The 19,613-nt window shown below is 40.5% G+C and overlaps 1 protein-coding gene and 1 long non-coding RNA gene across 4 annotated transcripts in view; both read right to left on the reverse strand.

Moving 5' to 3' along the window:
* Positions 1 to 1,947, reverse strand: part of IPPK (inositol-pentakisphosphate 2-kinase) — a 31,655-nt gene extending 29,708 nt beyond the window's left edge. The window contains exon 1 of the mRNA XM_035337386.1: positions 1,807 to 1,947. Within this exon, the coding sequence (XP_035193277.1) occupies positions 1,807 to 1,836 (30 nt within the window). The 5' untranslated portion in view covers positions 1,837 to 1,947. The remainder of the gene's footprint in view (positions 1 to 1,806) is intronic.
* Positions 1,948 to 18,476: 16,529 nt separating this feature from the next.
* The window catches only part of LOC118173129, a 9,473-nt gene continuing 8,336 nt past the window's right edge, over positions 18,477 to 19,613 (reverse strand). For all 3 annotated transcript variants that reach the window (XR_004754025.1, XR_004754024.1, XR_004754026.1), the window contains exon 3: positions 18,477 to 19,442. This is a non-coding gene — a long non-coding RNA (uncharacterized LOC118173129). The remainder of the gene's footprint in view (positions 19,443 to 19,613) is intronic.

A 19,613-nucleotide genomic window follows, 5' to 3' on the forward strand; every position in this document is an offset into this window, starting at 1 on the left:
CGGCACCGCCCCGCCGCCATCTTCGGGCCGGGCAGCCCCGCCCGCCGCCGGCACAGGGCCGGGCAGAAGCTCGGCCCTGGCTGCCTGTGCGCCCCCGGGCCCGGCCCGCAGCCTCCATTGCCCGCCCCCGGTGAAGCCCGCGGGCGGCGAGTAGCAGGCCCGGGCTCCAGGACACCCGTCCTTCAAGCACTGCACAGGCTTGGAGTGCTATTAAAGCGTTGAGGTGTTTCCTCCTCCTCAGCAAGGTTGAATGCCACATGAATAAACTGAACTACCGTAAGACAAATTGGCTAAACATCTAAGCTAGCTGTCACAAATACAGGGTCAAAGTCTGGATTCCTTAAGTCCAGTCAATTTTGGGTTTTGACCGTGAAGAACAAAACTTCCATTACCATTTAAAATTTACCACTAACAGCTTACAGTTTTTCCCTTTTCTTTCTTCCTCAAGAAGGTACTCCATGACAGTAACCTTGCAAGTAAATGTTACCTTCTGATTTCCTTCTATATCAAACATGCTATTTGAATTGTACCCAAATACAACTTACGCAGTCTTTAAGAAGTCAAAGCAAAGAACATTATGCTTTTTTTAAAAAAGGAAAAGATGAACAGAAGGCTGAAAATAAGACCTTCAAGAATCTGCCATAAGTCATGGATTTTTTTGTGTTGTGCTGTAGCTTAAATAATTTATAACCTAATTTCAACGAGATTTTTGAAAAGTAAATGGAGTCTAAACAATATATGCTTCCTTTTTGTCAAAATGTTGATTGATATGCACTTGTCCTTTTTATTTAACAATATGCTAAAGACTCGTATGAAAAAGAAAATGTGAATCCCTGACTCCTTTGGCCATTTAATAAAGACAAAAATAATGTCAGAGGGATGTTTGAAGTATGTTTGTCACCTTGCATGTTTGCTAAGTTCCATTACGTTGTGTAATAACAAATAGATACATAAAGAGAAAAAAGTGTTATCGCATCTTATCCAAAAGTGATAGAAGAATTTCATTCAAGATTACATACAAAACTTTCAGTGGAAGCATTATTCCACAGTTAATGTACATCAGACACATAGGATACAAACACTTAATAGGTTTACATGAAAAGACAAATAATATGTTGACTTGTAGCGGCAGAAGTAATTTGCCTTAATAGCATCAACTTGTAATACTAGAATTTCTTTAAAGATTTGATACCTCTAAAAAGTACACAGCTACACAGAAAAATAAAGTACAAGTTGAGTGCAAGGGTGAAAAAAAACAAAAACAGTAAAAAACAAAAAACAAAAACCAGAAAACATGTAAGTTTTAATGCAATCACTGTCTCTAGCAAGTGACTTCACCTCTTCCTCCTGCATTGCATGGTACACAGTTACCACTTTGCTACGTTGCAGGGGGGTTCTGAAAATGCATTGGTGAAACTTTGAGGGACAGAAGTTTAACAACATATTTCTCTCTACTTTATCAGTTTTTAAGTGTTACTTATTTTAGATATTATCTACAACACACACAAACTTAAGTATCTTAGGCTTCTGTGCTGTTAATGATGTTAAAGTGTTACTGAACTGGAATTCCTCCAGCATAGTCTTGTGGTAGAACTGCAGCTTGTGTAGACATACCTGGATTAGTCTTAATTAGCTATCTTGAGGACTAGCACAGAGCTCAGTGAGCTTCAAAATCCATCTGTGGATTTCAGTAGATAATCAGGCGTTTGTGGTATTTTAGTATGTAAATAAGCTATGTTAAAACTGCATCAGGAATATGTAGGGTAATCATACCTCCAGTTCCACAGCTCCCCTTAATCCCCTCACCTTTTTCTTTTTTATGGTGTTTGAAGGCATCAGGAGAACACTACAGGCTTAAGAATACATTTCCATTTTCCAGATTCTACAACTGTACCAGGTGGCTCTGTTGAGCTTTGTGTCACAGTCCTTCTTTCCTGGGTCTCTACAGTGTCAGGGATACAAAAAAAACACAAACCTTAAACACAGCCTTTAAATCCATGACCTCAGTATACTTAGCTGTGCAAATAATCTCAATGCAAGATAAATAAAAGACTTTCCCACAAAATAAAATACAAGAACACTGATCATATGACATTCTTATAAGCTAATAAAATGCTACCATGTAAAGCTAGTCAAACATTTGCAGCTAGGAGAAAACAGCATTCCTGTCTCTTTACATGAAGGTAAACATTACATTAGCTAATATAAAATGTCTTCCCAGCCTATTGTCTACCATCCCATGCTTGTAGTGGTATGCTTTTATTTAAAGTTGGTTTAAACTATGGAACTAACCACCAACTTCACATCTTTAGTTTATTGATCTCAGCTCTCCTGGATTATCCCCAGTACACACATCTTTCTCAGCCCACCACTACATGACTTCTCTCCCACCAGCAGACTTCAGCTCTCAACTTGTGCCACATCCTTTCCCCAGTCATGCCACAGAATTACCACCGCGGGACTCGCACACATGCAGTCTTTTATATAGGTTGTCAATTTACCAAGGAATAAGAATGAAATGGTTAAAAATGGTCTTATTTAGTCTGAGGCTAAAACAAAACCAGGCAAGTGTTTTGCATTAATATTCTGATGGCTAAGCAAAGTTCATTAAATCCAGGTATCAGGAAAGACAGTATTACTTGAGACTCATGATAAAGTCAGATGCCAATAACATAAATGTCTTGTAAGCTTATGAGAAGGATTTTTGTTCTAAGTTGCATCTTGGTTCTGCACATCACCAAAATGAAAGGATTCTGTAAAAAGATTATTCTGTTATTTTTGAAAAAGAATAAACATGACACAGAAGATCCTATCCTGCAACTCAAAGACAGTTGAATGTACGTAAACACTAAAATGAAATGGTTTTTCTTTTTCTTAAATTAAAATTAATTCAAAAGATTAAGTTATGTTTAACGAAGATTACCTGGCAGTTTCATATTACACTCAAGCCATCCATAATGGAGTACACTGCTGTAACTCACACCTCATTACAATTCTAAAGCTTTACCTTTTTTAATCTGGATTATGCTGCGTAATCTCCATGCCTTATTTTTCTCTTGAATCCATGATTGATCTACAATAATTTCATGCATATACTAGAAATCCAGAAAACCTCATGCTTCAGTTGTCATTTCACCATCTCTCAATCTGAGGAGCATTGACCCAAAGCAGGGGGGAATAAATGTGACTTGTGTAGTTTGATGGGGGGCAGGTGTTTGGTTCCCCCCCCCCCTTTTTTTTTTGGAAGCATACCTGGTACTTCCAACCATAACAAATATTCTAGTAGCTAAGAAAGTTGATGGCTTTGGGAATAAGTATGTAGCAAGAAAAGGTGACAAGGTCAACAACATACACATTGTTAACCAGCAAGAGCTTGCATACACTTACCCAGCCAGCAGTAACTGCAGAGGTGAATGAACAGGCATAATTACTAGGAGGTTACGTTGCTAGAGGTTGGTGAGGGAGGAAATGATGTTAAAGACCTAGAGCATAGATAATTTCTTCTCTTTATAGTATATAAAGTGCAGATGAATTGAATGAACCTGTCAGAACAGGTGAGATTTTTATACATAGGCAAGATCCTTAAACACTGCTTTCCATGGATAAGAGTCCTGTGTGTTCACTGAGAGGGGAAAAAAATAAAAAAGACATCAACAAAACACTACAAATGAGCCAGGATAGGGGAGTGGATATACATCATGGTGAATTTTTTGGATGAGTAAGAGAAAATAAATGGAAAAGGAGATTAACTAGAAACTGCGGGAGGCCTTTAAAGCAGAACATTATGGTGAAACCCTAGTAGCTTTGATAAGGTATTAAATGAGAATGGAACAAGACCAATCCCATCTAAGCACCTCCGTAAAGTCTGCTCTTACGGCATTTAATCCTGAGGGCAAGGAAGGAAAGATGAAGGGATAAAGAGCTTTTAGGTCTCGCTTCATATGAAGTGACATACCTGCAACTGGAAAACAAAATGCTCTTTACAGGAAGAGGTGAAAGCCAACTACCAGAGTTGGGTTAAGTATGTTTTTTTTGTTGCTTTTGTGACAGAGCAACACTTCTTAGGGCAGGTGCTATGTGTTAAATTATCAGCCCCCATCGGACACCCTTTTGAAACATGCGACTGCCCCTGGGCAACACCCCATGGGCTGCCAACACCTGCACAACCTCTTGTGCTTAGCCCCTGGGCCTGGCAGTGGTTAAAGTAGAGGACATCTTATTTTCTTTTTTGGCACAAGCCCTGTATGACCATCTTTAAATAGGCAAGGGAATACACTTACTTACCTAGTTTTTAGCTCAAGTGCTATTGTTCAGCTATGCCCTTTTGTGAAAGACGTCAAAACCTTCTCAGGTTGAGCTCCTGGTTCACTAAGTACAAGGTCTCCCGAAGATTAACTACAAATTGACATAAACTGGTGACACCTTACATTTCAGCTTATTCCCCAGAATGCCAAGCTGCATAACAATATCAAGAGACGGCACAGAAGGACCACGTAGCAGTTTTTTATTGACGAATCCTGTGTTACCCTGACACAGCCAAATACTTCAAAAGACAATGCCTCAGCTTCATAGGTACCAGATTTTTGACTGCGGTGGGGCGATCGCTGCATTCAAAGAGCAGCACCTAAGACGAATGCTTCACTGCCGTTCCCCTCCTTCCTAAGCCAGCTCCCTCGAAGGACCCAGTTACTGGCACCACTATGACTGCAATCCATAAACCTAGAGAGATTTTCTCCTAACTTTAAGCATCAGTTTAACCGTTATCTGCAATACGTAAACACAAGCACAATGCAGTTTCACACGCACAGAAGCCAATGGCAATACTATACTATCTCCAAAGGGCAGCCTCGTTCACGTTTCCGATCTGGACATGCACTCCTGTCCCCTTTTTGCATTGTCCTTAATCCATTTATACCCATATAGCAAGTCAGAGCAAATCATTCATCCAACGAATGGTCAGATTTTCTCAGATTATTTTTTTTTCTTGTTACAATGTTTTAGTTCACTCAGCAAACCACCATGCCACTGCACAGCCACATAAACCCTCCAACTCTCATCAAAGCAGCAATGGGAACGCAACCGAAAGCGGTGGCAAGTGCAGGGTTAGCCATTTTTTAGACCTGATTAAGCTGATTATGAAACTGTACTTTTAGCCATACTGCAGAACCTCCCAGCAAGGTGATTGCAGGGGGGTATGGACTTTCAAGGGAAGAGGGGGGAAAAAGCACAGAATGAACAGATTTCTGGGTGTGCTATGAAAATGAGCAGAGAGCACATCACCAAGCCACATCACTCAGGCAGCCCACGAGCTGCCATGTACAGTGCTCCGACTCCCCAGGAGGAAAAAAGGCTTCTGCCATCCCTTTATTGCAGACCTACCCGTGTTCTGGATCTGTGTTATCAGTGCCAGTGATAGCACGTTCTACTTAACTGCCTTAACAGCAATTGCTGAGGGAATTGTAGATTGTTACCTTTAAGTGCAATGAAGTGGGTATTTATCAATGATTGGGAAATCTTTCTGACAAAATGCTTGGCAAAAGCAAGTGTAAAACAATAAAAATAAGAACTGCAATGGATATGAAAGTATTTCACTGGAACAAAAGTGAATAGTAAGTGTGCATCTCACATCTTTCCCACAAGTTTCTAGACAAAAAGTAAACCTAAGATGCTCTCAAACCTAAGAGCTTTTCCTAACCGTGACGGGAAAAGGAATACCCCAAAATATATAAAGATGTTCTAAATCTCTCAAATCAAGACTTCTGAGGAATTAAATTTCAGATGACAGAGCAAGCATGAATTCCAGACCAAGTTTACACTTCTTAAACAGAAACAAGCCCAAAGAACAGGGAAGCCCCTTCTCATGCAAGGCTTGGTACTTTGGAAGGCACCAGTCAATGCAGTATGTGTGTACAGATTCCAAAAATATACCTGGATATTCTACTTAATGGTTGATTTTGAACCCATTTCATTATGAGACATTAAGAGTGCAGAGAAGAGACACAAAATCATATTTAGAGATAGATTTAATTATAATTAAAGTAGGGAGATTGGTGGAAGTTATACTAACAGGTATCAGAAGCTTAACTGTAAAGTGTTAGTGATTCTGCTAGCCAGCCAAAAAGAACCAGACCAGAAGCACTTCAGTGATGATAATTGTTCTCCAGCTGGAAATAATCATCTGGAAAGAGGAGATAATCTGACAAAAACAGGCCAGGCCAATCTCAGAAGCACTAATCCCAAGGTGGGTAGAGCAGCCTCCTATGTTTATCAAATGTATTTCCAGTTTCTTACTCCTCGCTGCAACAAGGAAGTAGAAGCCATTCACATAACTGCTTGACCTCCGTTACTTCTGGATGTGGAGGAAGAAAAGCAGCACTGCCAATAAAAATGAAAGATTTAAATCGCTCTTCCTTAAGGACCCAGTTATCAATATTTTGTTCAACTGTTTTTCTAGGGTTTTACAGCGTTGAAAATGCAGTGGGAAACAGCCTCATCTGCTGGTTTGAGGAGACAGCCAGGTGCCTACACAAAGCTTAGCGCTCCTCCCCCTTGCACCTCCCATGCCTCAAAGGCAAGTCACCTTTTTGTTGGTGTTGTTGCACTACATGACAGAGCAGCAGCAAAACATATCTGCCCACACTCCTCACATGGCTGGAGAGATCTCGGGTACTCAATTAAAAGGAGAAGCTCTGAGTCTGCTTTCTACCTCCTTATTACTTGTAGACAGACAAGTCTTAAGGTAGGATCGCTCACCACCTCCCCTTACTTAGTTCTGCTGTGATTCCTGTGATTTTGCTGGAATATCGTGATGTTCCTGATCAGATCTTCCATGGGACTACCTGCTTCAAACAAGTGCTTGACAGAGATCTTTGCTGCTGTTTTTAACTTCATTTCAAAAACTGAGAAAAAGAATGTGCTGCTTTACCTCATTAAAGGTTAGATGCAACAGCACTTCTTAATAAAAAGTCTGTACTTTGAAAAAATCATGGAACAGTGGTAACTAGCACAGGATAACTTCACCACCATGAAGCTAAGGATACATCTTTTGCTGCCTTTTTAGTCTTGATTATATTAAGATCTAAGCTTCTGCTAAGGTATGCACATAATTTTAAGGTTGACATGAGCTAATTTCCGAGTGACCGACTTCAGTCCCAGTTTTCTTACAAAATCCTTTAAAAACCAGCCATACAGCTGCAGACACTCCTCAAACATCCCCTCCTTGTCTCCCCTACGAGCTGCCCCCAGCCCTCACACTTCTCAGTGACCTTGGATCTACGGATGAGGCTGATGAGGTGCAGCTGTGAGCAGCCACACTGGGGCCTCTGCAGCTGGCCTGGAAGCCACACACAAGCACAGGTCCTCGTGGCCACGGGGCTGTTGCTGCCAGAGAGCAGCTGAAGCATCTGCAAGGCAAGGCAGGCACCAAAAGGTGCAGCCTGGTGGCACTGAGCAGAGCACATCTGGTGGCAGCAAGCAGGCACAGCCCCAGGCTGCTGCCCACCACTGCCTGGCACTCACAGCACCCATGCCCAGTCAGGGCCAGCAAGGTACGAGGCCAAACACACCTACAACATGTCTCTTCCCTCCTGCAGACTGTCCCCCTGCTGCTTTTCCACGGGATTAGTCTTTACCTTCACTGCTGCTGTGTCTTACGCACAGGTTTGCTCACAAAGGGGATTGCTACACGTAAGTACTGAGCCAATCCCCCTGGGGTCTCTTCATCAAGCCACGTTACGTCACCGCTCCCAGCTGGTCTAAAGTTAATAGTATTTCCAAATGAATCATTTAATTTTGCTGAAGTGAAAGCTTTAATGTCTGCCGTTATTTCATTGCAGAAAGTATTTTAAAGTACTCGGGTCACTGGAGGTTACTTACATTACCTTGGCCTCACAACTCCGTGCTTCCTTTCAACAGGACTGATCTCATTTTCAAAGGACTGATCGGTTCCAGGTCCCATTCAAAGCAGAAGGCTCTGCATTCACTTAACACTTCAGAAAGTCAGGCCATGCTATTTTAACGTCTGTGCTCAGATGGGAAAGCTCAGACACAGAGATGCATAGGAAGAGGTTAAAAGTAGATAGAAACAAACAAACTTCCATGGGAACGAGCAAGCAGATGGTAGTTATAAAGATGCACTTAAAGTGCAAGAAAAGGAAACAGAAGCAAATAAAAGAGAACAAGGAATGTGCAGAATATCAAAGACCATAAGCCTGAACTGTTACTTTCGCATGCAGATTGCATTTCAGAGATTAGTCCTAGAAGACCATTTATTATGGTGTGTAAAACCATGCCGTGGCTAACTCTTTATCAAGGGCACTACGATAATTGGACAGAGTTGTATAGAGAGGCTTTATAAAGAGGAGATTTTTCATGAGACTAGATCCATATTGATCCAGTGGGGAAAAAATACAACATTTCAGAAATATCCTGTATTACACCAGCCTAAACATGGTCACCACAAGCGACTCAAGCAATTATTCAAGGGAAAAATAGATAAAATAACAACACAGCATAACCAGTACTTACCTGTACTCTGTGTAGCCGTAGGAGCTGCGTGTACATTAACCTTCCTGGACAACTCAGGATCTCAGAGAGGCTTAACAGCATTTTAGTGGAATATCCTCGTACAAGGACCCCTCTGGCACCAAAGACAGAGGACAAAGGAATGATCTTGCCCTCTAAGCTTCTAGCTTTCCCTCAAATCACACACCGAGTATTCAGCTTGTGAACATTTCCCAAGTGCCCTGCTGAATTTAAAGAGTCTGAACCTCCTGGTCAATTTTACTCCCCTCTCTCTATACCCACTGCACCCCTCTGAGCATCATTTTGCCGCGTTTAGCTCTTTGTGTAGGGCATCCTTTGCCAGATAGACAACCCCATGTTCCAACTGAATGCCAAATAATTCTGCTTACACATCATCGCTTTCCAGACACAAGAGACCACCGAACACAGTGACATAAAAAGCTACCTGAAAGAAAAAAAATCAAAAGGATGAAGGGCTATCAGGAATTTTATCTTCCTAACAAGGGATTTTAGAAGCGATGCTTCATCTCACAGTTAAAGATGGCTTACTTAATAACCAGTGAGATATAAACACAATATACCGTGGCTTTCAGTTATTTTTCTGAATATATAATTCCTGGCACATTTAATAAATGAGAATACAAATACGTTATAGTAAATGATGCACACAGCAAAATAAAGGTTTGCTTTAATGAAAGAAAATTTTGTGAATAGTTTTTCCATCCTTTCCTTTGTGGCCACTGTCCTACATTATTTCACAAAGCATGTTCTTCATAATTCAATACGGAATAGTCTAATACAATACAGAAATCTAAGCCAGAGATCAAACTGAAGGATATTCTCAGGATCACTGCTTGAACAGTAGCACCCAAGTCACTATTAGAAGAACAGGCATTTTCAGAGCTTTCATGGAAAATGGCTTAATAAACCTGCCACGAAATGTCTTCCCCATTTCATTGCCTTTTCAATCCATAAAATAGAACTTGTTCATTAAATTCTGCTCGTTCAATCTATCCCCATGACAGAGCAAAGATGAACCAAAGGATCGCTCTTCAGGACAACCAATTTAGGTGCTAACTATTCCCTGCTGCCAAGAAGAGGCTTTGCATCTCTGTTAAGCCATGGCTCTTGGGACAGGGACCTGCTGCCACCTAAGACCACACGAACCACCACTTCTACTGCCCTTCGATGGTCTGAAGTGTCAGCAGAATAACAGCTCCTCCTAAGGCAGTAGAGAAGGTGGAGAGCAGATCACCGAGTTGCTGAAAGGTAAGACCCCTTACTGAGACACAATTCTCTTCTGCTCTTTACTGACATCCTTCTTTTCTCTTCCAATTACACCAAAACAAACCTTTAATAACCATTTGCTCCATCCCTACCTCTTTTCAGATGCTTCAAGAGGCATTCTCCACCTGTAAATGCAGCCATCCAAGTCCAGTATTCTTTAAACCAAACCACAAAGGCAACATAAAATAATAGCTTACTTTCTGTGGAAGTTTAAAACAAGTTTTGTCTGTAGTTTGTCTAGGTTATCACCTGCACAACCAAACACATCTGCAAGAGAAATCAGAGGAAATAGGCAGGAGAACCCCTTTCTCTGACCCTAGCTGGGACCAGCTGACAGGTATTTGCCTCATCTGTTCCCAAAAAACTCATGGATGGACGTTCTGGGGAAAACCTGCCAGTGCACAGCTATGCTGAGCTGATGACTAATTTCAGTCTACTTTGCTGCAGTAAATATCCACTAAATATCCATTCTTTCTCTAGCCAAGTGACCATGGATAAAGGGAACATTTACATGCTAAATGTTTATTCAAAAAAAAAAAAAAAAAAAAAAACTGCATTTCCTGCCTGTGGTTTGACTTCCCTACCCCCACGGGAGACAGAAATCCAGACTTCCAAAGCAGGAAGTCCTCAGAAGTTATATGGAAAGTTATCAACAGAAAAAGTTGCTCTACCATTCCTACAAACAAAAAGATAGGCACATCCACAGACGTGTTAGGAGTAAGGAGAAGTGACAGCAAACTCACAAGCACCACACTGCTCTTTTAGACCACAATGCATGATTTCATGCTAATTGCCCCTCTTGCTCTCAGATTCTCGGGCATACTCCTGTATTACTGCCAGCATAAAATAGCTATTTGATTTCACAGACATTAATTCTAGCAGAAATGCAGAGCTAGAGTCTTTACTTCTAAGAAATACTTCTTTTGGTAGAAGTAACCATGCTGCTGCTGCCAGTTTCCTAAAGCAATCATTTCTAACACCATGTCTACAGTAAAAGCAGCGTTACTGATGAATCGGTTAGGTGAAAACACGCATAGGACTCCCATTATATGAACCGGGGGAGTATGTAATGATGTGAAAGAACATTCATATACTGCTTTATTCTTCCTTTTATATGGAAATGTCCACAAAGGCACCAGGTGGATTACATACCAGTATCACGGAATAACCCTCTTCCGAAAAGTCTACGCAAAGATGCAAACAATAGCTCCGTAACAAAGCACCAAGGCTGAACAAAAATTAAGACAATCATTAAAAGCAAGTGCTGCCTTCTCTTCCTCTAAAAGGGGCAAACACCTTTAGATTTTGTATGCAGCTTTTTCTACTCTTTTTTTTTTTTACAGCATAGCAAAATGTTTGTCAGAACAAAAGACCCCAGCCCATAAAGAACTCCTTACGCGTTCTATATGATAATCTCTCCAGATGATGGGCCTAACATTCCTCAGGGAAAACATTAAATAGTTACTGGAAAGCGTTGGTAGGACATGATAAAAGCCATCATTGACGTGACACACAAAGACAGGAAAGAAAAATACTAGCAAACCCATCTGTGTTACAGCCACATGGATTCAGACGTGAAAGCAGCACCTGGAATTGGGGGGGAAGGGGGAAGGGGGAGGTACACACAAAAGCATCAAATGGCAACCAAAGATTTAAACACATACCTGTGGCAAAGAGTTACAAAGTTGGAAATTAAGCACACAGCTCAACAGAGAAGTCAATGCTATTCCAAACTTTTTTCATGCTGAAAAAAAATAAAAGTCAAAGAGCCTATTTTAGGGCTTCTATTTCCCTGGGGGCTTTAGGCAAGCCTAGGAATAGCTGTAGATGTAGGCATAAGGTTTCGGCGCTGTTGCTGAAAAGGGAATCCCAGCTTTAATATGTTTAGTTAGGTGTTTGAAGCAGTGGAAGTAACATAATTCATCACAGCCACGTTAAATAAGTAGTTTATAGGCAGTGAACCACACCTGGACGTGTATTACAGGAACAGCAACCACCCAGTATTGCTACACCACCGAAAATCTTGAGATAAACAAATCTTCAATATTTCTGAAGACTGAATTTTCTGAAGTAATCACAAAAGAAAATAACTCACAAAAGAAAATGACTATTGTAAAAAAAAAAAAAAAAAAAAAACTGCAAAAATATTTAACGTGTTAGCAGAAGGTAGAGTAAAAAGTGCATATAGCTTATTAGACAGAATTCTAGGAAGCTTAAGTTATTGGGCAGCTTTTTTCAAAGCCATTGTTGTTTCTCCCCACGTAGTTAACAAAGCTGACAGCAGATCTCAATATTCTCAATTATGGATCCTTGTGAAGCGATAAAGGAACAGATCTCACTCCTTAAAAGAGTAACTTCCAGGTCATTTCAAGATATTACAGCAGCTAGGAACAGAATACGAAAGAAACACCAAGGCGTGCTATTACACTCCCCAGTGTGGTATGAAAATGAACGAGCTGTAACTGTCTAGAAAAAAAACAATGCCTCCACCTCTGGATTAACTTCCCCCTTTTAACACAGCACTCCTGCTATCCTAGTCCTCAGGTTTGTTGTCCAGACACAGCACCTGCCAATGAACCAGCATTAATCTCTTTTCATTTCCTGCTGTTACAGAGGGTTAGCAAATTTCACTTATATATATATAAATATATTTAACATAGAGGACTGAGAAACCAGAGAAAGGTAAGAAGGAAGAAAAAAATAAGTCTTGTATGTGCTTTCCTTAGGATTTCTAGTCAAGTAAATTGGAAGATATACACAGGATCTCTGGATCTCTAATCAACAGACCGCGCTTGACTTCAAACTTTTGATTCCAGACTTCCAGTTTTCAATCCACTAAGTGTTTAGTCATCAATATTTTAGATCACATTTAGAGAGGCTGAATGTTGAAGGCCTATGGGAAAACAGCTCAATACCTATTTTAGAAAATACACATGGTTCTCCTGAATGGTTCTCCATCAAGGCAGTACAAATGTATGACTGTGACGAGGTTTAAACAGATTCTCTTTGCTGAAGTGATTGCAGACAGAACAGCTATGGCTTCAGCTTCAATTAAATCTTTGACTGATGCTTTAGAAATTAAAGACAATGAGAAGTGCATGTGATACCCTCTGGTACACCCAGAGAAAAGCACCATACCCCCCAGAAGAACGAAGCCAGATCGGTAACACGTTATTTTGAGCACTAAATGAGATCTTATTGCATTGTACGTTAGAACAATTCCGTTCTCATTTATACTTCCGCAACTTCGAAATACACCACCTTCCTACGAACGCCAGGATAACCCTAATTCACAGGGTAAAAGAAGCCGAAGGTGGCTGCTGTATCCATTCAAAGAATATCAAAAAGCGTAAGACACTACAATTTATATTCTTCTTCACTCTGACAGGTGCCTTTGTGCAAACCTAACCCTCAGGGCACACATTTGCAGCAGGAACATTCACACAACCTTGTTTTGCTGCTAGTGGTGCTGTATAAGTAATATGTAGAGGCCTGGTGCGAAGCATAACTTGCATATTCATGTCATATATACCTAAAGCTTACTAAAATCAAATCACATACAAAGGTGATGTACAGTAAGAGTACTCAGTATTTTACTTAGCCATATTTAGCATACAAAGTAAAGCTGCAGTCTTGCAATAACAAATCATTTGTAAGTATTCGTGAATATTTGTAAGAATTTATAAATAATTGGCAAGTCCCTTTCCTCCTCACTGGCAGGACAGAAGAGTGCTCAGTGCTGGCACACCACAGACACTGAGGTTTAGTTGTTTGAGCATATAATGAACCTGCTTCTGGGCAGTATTGTCTGACTACCTGGAAGTAATAGAACAACCCAGGCTGTCTTCCCACAACTTAAGAAATGTTTTCTGGTACAACTCAACTTTTTCCTTAGTTTCCTTGCTTGTTCATTCTTCCACTGTGTAGTAGACTATCATCCCAAAGTCAGACTGGAGTCAGGAAAGCTCCCTAGTAAGACCTACGTTATGATGCTGACTGCACTTGTTACTACCAAGCTACACAAAGTTAATGCGTCATGCTTTAGAAAGTTCATATTCAAATCCGCTTTGTCCTAGAATCTACAAAGACTTTGTTTATACATGGTTTTGGTTTGTTTGTTTTTCCTCCAAAAAACATGTTTCAAAGATGAACTTACACTCTGAGCAGATCTCCAGGATTGCAACCCTATTTTTTCCAAGTTAGGTATGCATTTATCCTGAGAGGTTTGTCTGAAACATTACAGAACCACTTTGTGATGAAATTTGTCTTCTTCTAATTGAATTATGTATGGCAAAGTTAAGTTATCAGAATATATAAATATATATATACACACACACATTTACAATTCTGTCTTGCAGTGACTCTGGACTGGTTTGCTCTTAACATAAACGACTAAACATTTATTTTTCACAGTATTTAGATTTTTAAGAACCCCTAGGGAGAACAACTGATACCATATAACTTCTGCTAATGGGGCTATGCAAGTATTACCATCAATAATCTTGGGTCCAATAGTTTCAATTAGTGATAAAAAACAAGCTTATCACAAATCACAATGTAATTTGCATGATTATTGCTACCTGATACGCTCGAGATCTATGTATGGTCATACTGATTGCAAAGGGGCAGCCAGACCTCCGTGCGCAGCAATCCCCCCAGGCAGATGAACATCTATGTAAGTGTTTCATAAATATACTTAATATATAAAAAATATGTGGCTGTGAAATATATTGCTCCCTCAAAAAGATACCAAGTTTACAAATTCCCATTGTCAGTTTACCTCTCAGTGGAAGATTTGACATGACTTCATACTAGAAAGCAAATATCACTTGCTAATACTGGAATAAGTTTAATCCTCTGAAAGACAGCGGTGAAAACAGATGAGCTCGTTACAGCATGAAAATTATCAACAGCAATTCCGGCGTCACAAGAGAAAATACTTTTTATAAAATAAATGTGACAGTAGAAGGTGTCAACATTACTAATCAAGAACTAGAATGCCTCTATCAACCCCAAAATACAGGTCTTCCCACTACACCACGTCAACGTGCATCAGCTTGAGCCTGGAGAAACCACACAAAGCCCAATTCATGACCGTGGAGATGATGCACTAATACCACATAATGCAGAAATGAAGACGAGATCAGAGTCCTGGATCACACCTCTTACCACACAAATGAAAAGAAAAAAAAATGTGAAATGGAAAAAATATACATGCAGTATTATTAAGCAACGAAATCTGAAGAAAGTTAATAACGTGAAAGGAATAATTTGTGGTTAAAATAGGTAAGAAATCAGCTATGCAAAAAGCAACGACCTTTTAACATACAACAGTAACTAAAGTGTAATGTTTTTATGTACATCAGTAATTAAACCACAACAAAGACAGTAAAATTGTTGAATCAATGCATATATTCAACAAACATCTCCCATCTGTATTTGATAATGCAGGTAACTTCATACTACACAAGGACGATGAAACACATCGTCCAACATATTTTAACTAGAACAGACGATATCAAAATCACTTTTAGAATTTTGTAAAGAAAAACATAACAACAAGATCCTGAAAAAACGTCTAAGAACTGGCTTAGGATATCTATGGGACCCTGATGCCTATTTCTGATGAGCTTTGCAGTTTCTCAAGAGCAGGTGTCCCAATATTAAAGATGTAATAACTAATAATTGCGGGAGAGTTGGATCACTTTTAATCACTAAATAAAAAAGGAGGTATTAGTATTAATATACTAATTAGTATATTAGTATTAATATACTAATATAGTATATTAATATATACTAATATAGTATTAGTATATACTAATATAGTACTTAGTATTAGTATTAATATACAGTATTAGTTTACTTCATAACAAGAAGCATAATTAGAAGGAAAACAGCATCATTAATCCCAGTCATCATTGTTTTATAGAAAAGCTGAGTGAATTTAAGATAGGTTAACTGTTAAATGTGCTATCTTCTGCTTATGGCAGTACTAGATCTGAATTAATTTTTCAGTGTTCTCAGTGAAGTGAAAACCAGAGTAACATCAGTGCTGGCGGAGCTGCAAAGGGTGAGAAAAGGGAGGTTTGGGTCAGTTGGTTCGCTACACTCATTCCTTAAGAGCACACCCACGCACATATTAAAGAAATGAATGAGTTTGCAGGAAGCATGTATGTAATTCCAAGTTAGAAGAATATGATTTACACTCAAACTTACAAGGCTTGGTCTTTTTAATCCTGAAAAGAAAAACCAGACTGACCTTGATTACAGTATGAAGTAGATACAAGAAGCCACACTGAAAGGCTTCTTTATCTTGAGGACAGAGGAATAAGGACACCAATGGTTAAAAATCACATTTAAAACACGCCAAATCCCCCCGTGAACTAACACTAATTGTAAGAACCTTAAACAAATACAGAGGACAGACAATACCCTCATCTCTTGACCTTTTCAGATCAAAACTAAAACCCTCTCTATCTTCTAGCTGCAAACAATGAGTCGGGGCGTGCTATATAGGAACTGCGGTACGTAAGCGATAAGGCTGTACAAACTAACGGGACCTTCTGTATTGCGTGGATTTTACAGCTCATAAGGACAAAGATTAAATGAGCATCTTTGCCGCAAGGCAATCTTTTTAAAGAACAGCCATTCTTTTTCACGCATGTTTCTTCTAGCTTTACTTATCAACAGTTGTTTTCCTTAAAAAGTGATGTCACCTTTCTTCCTGCCAACAACAGCCTCCCTCACTACCCAGGGCTCTATTCTCACAGAAAGGCTTTGTTTCCCACAGTACTGTCCAAGAGCTCTTGGCCGTGTTTTTAAAGCAGCAGAACATAGCTCTCGATGTCGCAAACACCAACTAGTCGGGCCTATTTACTTGCAGGCCAGGTGTTTGCTCCAGTGGGTTTTCTGCAAGCTGCCCAGCTTCCTCCACCTGCAGAGTAACTTGAACTCTGTGCCTGCAGCATAGGTGTATGAAACTGAACTTGAATTGCACGGACAAAAGCGTCCCTTTTAATGATCAGCATCAAATTTCCAGAGTAGGTTCAGACAAGCGGGGCACAGGATGCTAGAAACAAGCTATTATACAATGTACCAAGCGTGCCACTGCTGGAGCAGGATGATTAATAAATAAGAAGCAGAGTACACCAGAGCTGGATTCACCCAGGCTCTTCTCTGCTCTTACACAGCACACAAGAAAAGAACATCCAAAAAAAGCTACTGTACCCTGCTTGTCTGTCAAACCACACCCACTATCTGGAAACCATGCCCAGCGTCCTCACTGACCTGTAACTCCGCTCCTTTGAACATTTACTGCTCCGCAAAAGCTACCTTTCAGCTAAACACTTTGTGCTACATCCTTTCAGCCAAGCTATGCTCATCTAGTGTGCAGCAAGGCCAATTATCCTGCAAATGACACTTATCTAAAGAGGGCACCTGTCCTTAGTAGATTTAAAATTACTTCTTACAATTAGCAACAAACACGTCACATTTGTCCCTTAGAGGTCCTGAATAAGTATCCCGTACAGGCAATTCTATCACAGGAAAACGTATTACTAAGAAAATAAAACAATGCCGTAAGAACTGATTTTTCACTCTTTTAAGGTCTTGCAGCAGATTTATTTTTATGATAAACATCTTTTTTTTTTTACTTAAAACAGCCCAGAGACTCATTTATTGGACTGACAGACTAGAAAAACACTTGTATTTTTATTCTTTACCAAGTTTTAGCTACTAAGGATATGGCACCATGCATGTTGTTCAGATGAAACAAGACTGCTAGATGAGCCTGCCTCCAAAATAACAAGGCAAACAGTAATCAAGACAAACAGCAGTGAACGAGCCACAGCTTTTTCTAATGCAAACAACAAAAAACATCCTTATGCAAGCTGGAGCTCTGCCCTTTCCAGTTAGCCCAGACTTGGGCTAACTGTATGTTTTACCATGTTATTGACATAGTGCAAGATATATTTTTGCTGACATACTACCACCAGACAAAGCTCTTTCATCAAGTATGCAACTCTGACTGAGCACTGGGCTACCAGAGAACAGCCGTGCTAGACACTGTGCAGTCTTCCACAGTTGCCTCACGAGCCACAGCTTCTGACTTAGAACAGCTCTGAGGAACCGAATCCCATTCTGGAGTCTCCACATAAACCAGAAACAAAGTTTTGATATTACACTGAAACCGCTGCATTTGATATTTTTACTAATTTGTACCTAACAGGCATTAGAGACACAGACAAGATGAGAAGGAATCCAACCTAACTCAAGAAATGGCAGTTTCTTGTTTCCCAGAAAAAAGACAACAGTTAAATGATACTTATCATTCGTGTTTGACTCTAGCTTCCTACACGGCTTTAAGTTGCGGTTTTAGATATTAACTCCATCTCCCAATGAACTCAACAACATTCCTGCAACTGATCAAGTGTTAGAAAAATAGTTCTGCTTCCATTCAGTTTCATACAGCACACACTGAAAAAACACCCAGCTCTACTCCGACACCTTGTGTCTGAGCTGAAATTGAGTGTGTTGTAGCTATCTGAAATAAGGGTGAGCATTAAGGGCTTCGCCTTCTTAAGGGTGGAGTATCTCAAATGATTAGAAAGAGCTACAGAAAGCTTTCAGAGCAATGTTTCAAAAAGAAACAACAACAAAAGTCAAAAGCAGTTTGAACAAGTCTTTATTATTATACTTCAATAACTAGAAATAACAAGGTAACTATTTCCCTAGTCCCTTTTGTCAAAATGTTGGGGCAAGATGAAACCCAGCCCTGACATAAAAGCATGCTTTGAAAGAGGAAAAAATATAAGTTACTTTTTGTTAGTTGTGCCTTACAGCCAAACTTGAACGACCCTGAGAAAACTGTGCAGACAAGTCACTGGAAAGATTTACGTGCAGCTCATTAAATTTGTTTTTAATTCTTTTTAATTGCTTTGCAAGTTGAGTTGTTTTTTTTAAACCAAGCGTTAATCTTGATGAAAATTCATCATGAAGAGTGCTACGACATTTTTATTACAAATAGCTAGTACTTCCTTGAAAATATATGTAAAACAGTCAGCTGACTGCACAGTGCATTTACAGTACATGATCCAGAGTAACAGGCAGCTTAAAGAACTGCGTTATACATAAGTCCTTGGCCACAAAGAATTTGGCAGTGCTAACTACGGCTTTAATGACTACAGGGTGGAAAATACTACCACTGCCAATAAAAAGAGAATAAAGATCTCGGTTGCATCTACTTTTATCAGAAACCAGGATATATATACACCGTTGAACAAAGAACAGGAACTTCACTAGAAACTGTCATCATGATGTAATTCTTGGAAGGGCTGGATCTGCCGCTCCTTACGGCTGGTCCTACTCTCCAGAGGTTCGGTCGTCTCCTTCCCCGGCTGGAGACTTTCGTAAAGGGCGCAGACAGAGCCGTTTTCACCTATACGATAGGACACCTCGAAAGGGTCGACCCAGAGTCAATTCGCTGGGTAGGAGCCGGAAGAGTCTCTCGCGGCTCAGTCCGATCATCCCCGCCGCCTCGCGTATCAAGGGGTCCATCTTGTGGCTGATCCTAACGCACCGGTACCCGGAGCCCTCGGAGGGCGCCGGGGGGACCCAGTGGTGCTTGTACCGCTCTGCGGGAGGAACAAAGAGCGACGTCCCCGCGGCCGGGGGCCCCCGCAGCCGCCGCCCCCCGCTCTCCGCCTCCTGCAGGCGCTCCCGGAAGCGCCGCAGCCGCTCCCCGCCGATACCGCCGGCGGCCCGCAGGGGGCGGGTGCCAAACGCGGCCGCCGTGCGCGTCCCCC

The sequence above is a fragment of the Oxyura jamaicensis genome, chromosome 12, assembly GCF_011077185.1.
Source record: "Oxyura jamaicensis isolate SHBP4307 breed ruddy duck chromosome 12, BPBGC_Ojam_1.0, whole genome shotgun sequence".
Lineage (NCBI taxonomy): Eukaryota > Metazoa > Chordata > Aves > Anseriformes > Anatidae > Oxyura > Oxyura jamaicensis.